The sequence below is a fragment of the Gallus gallus genome, chromosome Z (genome assembly GCF_016699485.2).
Source record: "Gallus gallus isolate bGalGal1 chromosome Z, bGalGal1.mat.broiler.GRCg7b, whole genome shotgun sequence".
Taxonomy (NCBI): domain Eukaryota; kingdom Metazoa; phylum Chordata; class Aves; order Galliformes; family Phasianidae; genus Gallus; species Gallus gallus.
The window spans coordinates 60,532,513-60,541,752 of record NC_052572.1 but is presented as its reverse complement, the minus strand read 5'-3'; the positions used below and the strand labels follow the sequence as shown (position 1 = coordinate 60,541,752).

Below are 9,240 nucleotides of genomic sequence, written 5' to 3'. Positions count from 1 at the left end.
TGGGTGTTTATGTAGACTGGGCAAAGAACCCCTTGAGAGCAGCCCTGTGGAGAAGGACCTGGGGGTCCTAGTAACTGAGAAGCTGGACATGAGCCAGCAGTGTGTGCTTGCAGCCCAGAAGGCCAACTATATCCTGGGCTGCATTAAAACAGGAGAGGCCAGCAAGGAGAGGGAGGTGACTGTACCCCTCTACTCAGCTCTTGTGAGGCCCCATCTGCCGTACTGTGTCCAGGCCTGGAGCCCCCAGCACAAGAAAGGCACAGAGCTCTTGGAACGGGTCCAGGGGAGGGCCACTAAGATGATCAGAGGGCTGGAGCACCTCTCCTGTGAAGAAAGGTTGAGGGAACCGGGCTTGTTTACCTTACAGAAGAGAAGGCTCCGGGGAGATCTCATTGTGGCCTTCCAGTACTTGAAGGGAGCATATAAACAGGAGGGAAAGCAGCTGTTTACAAGGGTGGATAGTGATAAGACAAGGGGGAATGGTTTTAAACTAAGACAGGGGAGGTTTAGGTTGGATATTAGGAGGAATTTTTTCACACAGGGGGTGGTGAAGCACTGGAGCAGGTTGTCCAAGGAGGTTGTGGATACCCCATCCCTGGAGGCATTCAAGGCCAGGCTGGATGTGGCTCTGGGCAGCCTGGTCTAGCAGTTGGTGACCCTGCACATAGCAGGGTTGGTTGAAACTCGATGATCATTGTGGTCCTTTTCAACCCAGGCCATTCTATGATTCTATGATGATATATAAATGTTTCTAATGCAGTCTCTTACTAAGAAAAGTAGAAGACATTATTAACAACTTAGCGGACAAATATTTATCTTTAAAATGCCTAGAAATCACTACCAGACTGCATAGAATTGTAACACTTTTATTATCTATATTTTTTTTCTTTGTAAAATGTTAACATCGCAAAAGTCTTTGACAGATTACAGAGCACAACTTTCCATCTGATTTTTTTTGTAAATTTCTCAGTCTACAGAAAATTGAATTAACACACATTTAGAATTAACGAATAAAGCAACACAGTTCTAAATGCCCAAGGTATTGCAATATTAAAACTTAAAATGTATGTTTTAAATTTTTAATCCAAGTAGCGTTAAAGGGACACTGTCATACTCTTAGAACAAAAAAACTCAGCAACTCTTAACAAAAATAGTTTGAGCCAGTTCTTTATATTTAAGACACATCATTTACCTAGTAGTCAACTTCTACAATACAAAAATAATTTTAAGATCCCCCAAAGCTATTTTCATCTGAATTTTAGCAGCAGTTTACTAGCACACCCCATTTTTGGGCTATGTTCATATGAAGCTCACTTCTGATCTAGGAAATTATTCCATAGTTTTGTCAAGGAAAAAAACAAACAAACAAGAAAAAAAAAAACACCCAACAGGTAACTGCTGTTATCAGCATATACTTACTGGCCTTAAATATGGTTTAACATGGTGTTTTAACAGTAACCTGGATAGTTAAGGATCCTGTAGCTAACACCTAGCACAGATTTAAAAGCAAATGAGAGGAAATCTCTCCTTTTCCATTTGCAAGCCTGTGAGCTTCCTGTTTGGAGGTCCAGTTTCACTATCTGACTTCAGGTGCCCTAAAGGTAGAGCAAATAAACAGGCTACAGTTGTGTAAGACAACAAGCTAATTGAACTCGACCTCAATCCAATAATTAACAGTTTCAAAACTTTACTAATTACCATACATATTGGCAGTCCTTCTGACAGAATAGGTCTCTGTCCACGTTACTGTACAGCACAGAGCATGACTACTACTGGTATTATGCTGCAGATGTCTCATTTGAAGGGATTCAGTCGCTGTTGGTATAAGGTTCAGTGCTCTGTATTTTTTTGCTTGTTCTGACTTTCCCACATTGTACTATACTCTCAACTGCCCATTACAAAACCCGTGGCTATGAAGAACTATGTCTGGACTGCTACACAAATAGTACCATGTGTCAGTCAGCAGGAAAAAAAGGAAAACCATATAGTGAAGCTTGTTCTGTGCATCTACACAGAACGGCTTTTCCCAGATTAACATTTTGCATTCCTTTCTCTGGCAAAATGAGACCCAGGTAGACATCCCTTGGCTTCACTCAAGACACAAGTCTATGCACTGCTTAGGCACTCCTCATGTAATACACTGGCATACCTAGATTTCTCCAAAAGAAAGACTGTGATCCATCCAAATGATAACAAGTTTTCCAGGTGCCACAATGGTACACCTGTTCTGCCTATTTACATTTTGCTCTGACGTGTAGTAGGAGACCAACACTGCTAGCAAGAATGAGGTGGATCACAGTGTATCAATACTACTCTTGGTGAAGAATATACTCTAATAAGATAGGAATGCAGTGAACTGTGAAAGGAGAATAAAAAGGATTATGTAAGATATTCTCCTTCACTATTTTTGGATGGATATGTTTTTGCAACTGGTTTCCCCCAAAAAACTTTTTTTTTTTTGTCCCCAGAACTTACATCTGTTACCAAGGCCACTCATTTCCACTCCTGCATGCCTTAGAGCCCCAAATTTCGGCTCCCTTTCTTTTGGGTGTGAGGAGAGGGGGAAAAAAGTACCTTCCACATAAAGTGAAAGCCATACAAATAAGGCTAAACTCTACTAAAATTTGGGATAAACATTTGCAATCTCTTGTAAGGAAAGTACAATTCTATATACAAAAATAGTATCAGACAGTGTCCTTTTAAAGAAGTTAAATATATAGACTGTTAGAACAATTACACAAACTTTAAACATTTTAACAGCTTTTAAATAAGCAAGTTACAATGTCATTTAGCATTTCTCAGTGTATTCAGCTTGTTTTGGAACAGACTCAAACTCAACACACTTTCCATAAAAACCAAATGCACCAAAACGCTTCATAAGCAAACAGTAAACAGTTCAAGATACATTCATTGTGTGGAGGCAAGTGCACCAGCTGTTTAATCCAGCACTGCAATGGGCCAAGGCAACGTTACTGCCTCCATCCGTTCCTCCCACAGAGCATTAACAGCTGAGCTACAATCCAGATACGCAACAAGACTTAAACACAAACAAAGGCTTTAAGTTTGTCACAGCCTGTTTGGATCTCTCAAACTTATAAATAAAGTCTAAATTAAACTTTATTTAAGGAGCTCATTGGATAAAAAACACACACCACCACACCAAGCTAAGGCTCAATTCACGTTGCACAGACTAGTTAAACACATGCATTCATCAATTCATTACTTCAGTAACTCACAATTTCCCTAATAATGTAACTTGCACACCTCTAAGCAAAACAGTTCCCTACCTGTGATGGTGCTTATCATACTCCTCCATGGGGTGCACGTGTCCCCTGCATCACACTGGAAAGCATGAAAACCCTCATGACCTGGAAGCTACTGTATCCACATCAGAAGGAGTTTGTGTGAGCTGACCTATCTGTATCATCCAGCTTAGGAGTTTGGTCTATACCATTTCCATACATTAGTGGACTGTGCAGAAACTGCAAAAATGCTGGAGGTGACTGCAGCAGGGGACAGCAAGCTGCAAGTGGTAACAGCTGCACCATGACCCTTATCACTTTTCACATAGCACCCTGCCTATGCATTGCTCTCGTTTTGACCTGATGGTGCTGCTCTTGGCACAAATCAGGCCTTAACATGAGCTGTGTTAGGCCAAAGCCTGAGCAGGGACCAGGTGAACACCTACCATCTTAGTGCTACATCGACGAAGTTTCAGGCATGGATGTAAGAAGTCTCATTTTGGCATATATTTATCTGTCAGAAACATATCAAAAATAAAACAATATATTTCAATCACAATACCTGTGCAAACGTGCCCTGAAAAAATAGAAGGGAAAAGGCAGCTTTGGCTAAGCTACTAGCTTATGATTTTTTTCCCCACAAAAACAGGAACAGAGTAAGCAAAAATAAGGAGAATTTTTACAGCTCATCCACATCATTTTGCCAGCTCTTTCCTAAAGCATACTGCTTTTTCTTGGGTCAGGATTTTCACAAGTCCTTTGGTTTCTCACTGGGAGACAGACCGCACAAATGCATGCTCAGGAAGAAGTACCCCTGGAATTTGTAAGGTGAAGTGCTATGCTTGCAATGGATCTCATGGCACAAGTTGAGACTTTGTGACAAATGCCAGCTTTTGAAATGTAGTTGGAAGCTAATCGATACAGCCTTTCTGCTCCAAACATGTTGAAGTGCCCAGGAAGTACCTTCTCTACAAGACCTCTGTCCACCAGCTCCATCAGGCGCTGGCAGCTCACAACGTAGTCACTAACGTTGCTGTAGGGAAGCCAGTCAATCATGGATCCATCGTACACGACGTCTCCACTGAATAAAATCTTGTGTTCTCGGTCGTGTAAGCAAATACTTCCTCGGGAATGGCCAGGCATGTGCATGACAGTGAGCTGCCGATCTCCAAGGCTGATTACATCTCCTGCAAATATATATGTAACAGGGAAATGTATGCACTTATCATGCACACTAAGCACCACCAAAGAAGTACAGCCTAACCATATGCTGAGCGTTTCATACATACCACATATGTACCAGAGAAGCCTTTTTTTCTTGATGAGTGCCAAAGAAGAATTTGAAAAATACACTGCAAAAAATAGTATGTTCCAGTGATTGCAATTAAGTGCACAGGCTTGATCTGCATTAACTGAGCCTATTTTCATCCTATTACGCTAAACAATAAGGAATGTGATGGGAAAAATAAAATTGGAAACAAACAGAAATCATCTAAGCCACATATCCTTTGAATGTCTATAAATTTTTTCAGTTTATTAAAATTTCTCCCCAGTTCTTCCTAGAACTCCACTGCAGTCACTTTTACCGGGCAAAATGACAGAACATAAATTGCTGGAGGAGGAGCAAGCTTGGCCTCCAAACAAGGCAATTTTTTTGTAATCATCTTGAATCAGGTACATAAAAACAGAGCATTCTTCACTTTAGCTCATTTGTTCTGCCAACTTAAACATGAATGCCTTTTCACTGTACTAGCCCCTGATCTTGTACTTTCAGCAGAAAGTCAGTCCAAAAATGGAGAATAATTAACAAGGCTGTTGTTAATTTTAAGTTATAATGCCAGCTTAATTATAACAGTACAAAACCCATTAATTCACAGGTGGTAACTTTAGGGCTGTACAGGGAGGGAATAGGAAACCTTATTGATAGCATGTAAATAACTACACAAAACCATTCTAAACAAGTTAACATCCAGTACCACAAGCTTCATGAAATGAGGACCTGTAGGCACTGAGAGATTCTAAGATGATGATGCTGAGAACTGCAGTATGCATTTCAAGTTGCAAAGTCAAGAAGAAAAAGCTAACAAACTCCTTCTAAGTTAAAAATCTTAAGGTTACACATCTATCTTACGTCACAAGCAGGTATGCCTTAAATTTTCTCAATACTAAGCAACTCTGAAAGTATTTCTCCCTTGAAAGGCAGGACCTGACATGTGCTGGGACTTGAGTAGGAAGCACTGTATTCCCAGGTGATGTCAACCCCTGTGCCTCGGCTGGGAGCTACTCAATGAGGACAACTTCAAGTGCTGAGGGCAGGGATACTGCTCTTCATCCACTCGCCTCCATTTGCAAAGCACTTGAATACAGTCTGGAAGTCACTGCAGAGACAGCATTTCACCACGCTGTACCTATCAGTGAAACTGGATCCTGTGTTTACAGTATAAGCTTGCAGCTAGCTACTACAAAGAAAATTTTTAGGCAAACTCTCTTTTAAAGGAAATGCTGAGAAGACTTGATAGGAGAAAGTATCAGGCTAGTCTTTTGGGAAGATTTGGTATCCTGGGCTCCATCAGACGAGGGGTGGCCAGCAGGGACAAGGAGGTGATTGTCCCTCTCTACTCTGCCCCTGCAAAGCCCCATCTGGAGTACTGCGTCCAGGCCTCCAGGGGCCCCCAATACAAGAAAGGCAGGGAACTGTTGGAGTGGGTCTAGAGGAGGACCACAAAGATGATCAGAGGGCTGAAGCACCTCCTCTGTGAAGACAGGCTGAGGGAGCTGGGCTTATTCAGCCTGGAGAAGGGAAGGCTGCAAGGGAAAAGGGTTTTTAGTTGAAGGAGGGAAGAGTTACGTTGGATGTCAGGGGGAAGTTCTTTTACCAAGAGAGTGGTGAGGTAATGGAACAGGCTGCCCAGAGAGGCTGTGGATGCCCCATCCCTGGAGGCTTTCAAGGCCAGGATGGATGGGGCCCTTGGCAGCCTTGTCTAGTACTATATAGAGAGGTTGGTGGCCCTGCCTGTAGCAGGGGGTTTGGAGCTTGATGATCCTTTGAGGTCCCTTCAAAGCCAAGCCATTCTATGATTCTATGATCTGTATGATCATTGATCCAGAAAATGACTATGAGAATAAAACAATAGTGGAGATTAAGTTTTTAGAGCAAATTGGCCCAGTGGGTTTTAAATTGCTCCATGCCCCGAGAAAGACAGCACAAAGGAACAGAACATAGCATCCAGAACTAAAAGAAATGTGTGGAATATTATATATAATTCTATACATATATAATATATCTACACAATGTATTTTACTTGTAACACAGTACAATTTACTTGTAAAATTATGTATGTGTAATTATTTATGTTTAAATTATATACTTATAAAATTATATAATTATTTACATATATAATGCATATTATATACAAAGCACTGAAACATGTAAAGGAAAATGCAAGTCTTAGAAGACACAAGTGACTATGGAAACCGTAAGTGATAAAGCAGAACAGAAGCAGATGCAGTTTTAACTAGAACAGCCAAAGCAGCTGGTTGAAGGCTCTTGTAAGATTAGATAACGAAAAAAACTAATGCCAGTATGTGGAAGAGGCAATGTAAAAGTAAGAGCTGTGGCTTCTGTGTTTTGCACAGTACTAGATATACTCAGCCCACAGCAATTGCTCACTGCCATGACATGCCACTTCCACGCAGTTTGTCTCAGTGAATGCTATGCTTGAAACATTTCTGTTGTTTTGAGAGTGTGTGTGCTCTTACATTCAATGTATTTTTTTTTTCTAATAATTCCTTCCTTTTGAAGAAAAGAACAAACAGCTTAACTTTCTGTTGACTCACTGATCTAAATGGATCACCAGGTCTTCCTTAAAGCCTTCAGTTCTCCCTTCCCTGCGTCTAAGCTGAATGATGGCCCAGCACAGCCAGGAGGAGACTGCTACCTTGGTCATCAGCAAAAGGCTGATTTAACTTGTCTGTTGTATGTACATTCTTTAGCTTCTGCTCCACCACGTTCTACAGCTGCTTGCCAAAATAACCTTGTTACTGTTACCTACGAAATCAATCTGAAAAACTGAACAGAGGTGTGGTTTTATATATACGTACACAAACACATCCATACACATACATACATGTACATGTATATGTATCTGTACAGCACCTTTTATATAAATAATACATTCTTATGTTCTTCAACAAGGCCATGTACAGGCTGCTTCATTTGGGTCGGGGCAATCCCAGGTATTTATATAAACTGGGAAAGCAGCCCTGTGGAGAAGGACTTGGGGGTTCTGGTGGATGAGCAGCTGGACATGAGCCAGCAGTGTGTGCTTGCAGCCCAGAAGGCCAACTATATCCTGGGCTGCATTAAAACAGGAGAGGCCAGCAAGGAGAGGGAGGTGACTGTACCCCTCTACTCAGCACTTGTGAGGCCCCATCTGGAGAACTGCGTCCAAGCCTGGAGCCCCCAGTACAGGAAGGACGTGGAACGGGTCCGGAAGAGGGCCACTAAGATGATCAGAGGGCTGGAGCACCTCTCCTGTGAAGAAAGGTTGAGGGAACTGGGCTTGTTTAACTTACAGAAGAGAAGGCTCCGGGGAGATCTCATTGTGGCCTTCCAGTACTTGAAGGGAGTGTATAAACAGGAGGGAAAGCAGCTGTTTACAAGGGTGGATAGTGATAGGACAAGGGAGAATGGTTTTAAACTGAAACAGGGAGGTTTAGGTTGGATATTAGGAGGAAGTTTATCACACAGAGGGTGGTGAAGCACTGGAGCAGGATGTCCAAGGAGGTTGTGGATATCCCATCCCTGGAGGCATTCAAGGCCAGGCGGGATGTGGCTCTGGGCAGCCTGGTCTAGCAGTTGGCGACCCAGCACATAGCAGGGTTGGTTGAAACTCGATGACCATTGTGGTCCTTTTCAACCCAGGCCATTCTATGATTCTATTAAACAAAACTCATATGCTTTCCAATACACAGTTAAATAAACTGCTTCATTCTTCACACGGTTATGCCTCAGCAGTTTACAAATAATATGGGTTAGCAGATGCCAGAACTGACTGACGTGTGACATGCTGTTGGAAGCCTGAGGTAAATCCGTCCCAGTTAGACTTGATTAGTCAGTGTTAAGGTGCTGGGTCTTTGCTCCTAGCAGTACTGCTGACTCTTACTCTAGGGAAAAGCCCTCCTTCAACAGGCACACAAACTGGGTGAGCAGAAAGTATTTCTGCACGTTTCTGTCAACCCAAAATCCAAAGCCTGTGCCTGAGACCGGTGTCCAAACGCTCCTTGAACTCTGACACTGTGGCCGTACCCACTGCCCTCCGGTGCAGCCCCTTTCCCTCACCCGCCCACCCCCCCGCTCCTGTCCTGATGCAGCTCGACGCCGCTCGCTCCGGCCCCGTCGCTGCCACCAGAGCTGCCCGCCCCGCCGACCCAGGAAGAAGGGCACAAACAACAACAGCCGCTGCCCACGGGTGCCCGCAGCCCGCCGCCCCGCGGCGCTTACCCTCCTGCAAGAGGCGGCTGGGCCGCACGGGCGGGACGCAGAAGTGCCGCGCTCTCCAGCCGGGCCGCGGCGGCCGCGTCACCTCGCGGTCCGACAGCCAGGTGACGGCCTCGTAGTTGTCGCCGCGGAGCAGCGCGGCCGCCTCGGCGCTGTGCACCGCCACCTCCTCGAAGTGCTGCAGCCCGCCCGAGTGGTCGAAGTGGACGTGGGTGGCCACGGCCAGCAGCGGCCGCGGGCCGGCCCCGTCCGGCGGCGCCAGCAGCCCTGCGGCCCGCAGGTAGTCCGGCAGGCTGCGCAGTCCCAGCCCCGCGTCGATCACCAGGTCGCGCTGCGAGCCCCGCACCAGCCAGATGTTGGCCCGGTTGCCCGACTCGTAGAAGCGCTCCTGGATCCAGAAGATGCCGCTGCCCAAGGGCTTGTGCGCGAACCACTCCAGAGCAGACATCGCGCCCGCCGCCGAGCTCCTCCGCGCGGCGGGGCCGGGCGGGGCCTGGC

The 9,240-nt window shown here is 44.7% G+C and overlaps 1 protein-coding gene across 1 annotated transcript; it reads right to left on the bottom strand.

Moving 5' to 3' along the window:
• Positions 1-850: 850 nt before the first annotated feature.
• Positions 851-9,226, bottom strand: MBLAC2 (metallo-beta-lactamase domain containing 2). The gene is made up of 2 exons (NM_001031608.2): positions 8,746-9,226; positions 851-4,429 (listed from the first exon to the last, which is right to left on the bottom strand). The coding sequence occupies exons 1-2, from the start codon at positions 9,188-9,190 to the stop codon at positions 4,041-4,043; spliced, it is 834 nt and encodes a 277-aa protein (NP_001026779.1). The 5' UTR covers positions 9,191-9,226; the 3' UTR covers positions 851-4,040.
• Between the last annotated feature and the right edge of the window lie 14 nt (positions 9,227-9,240).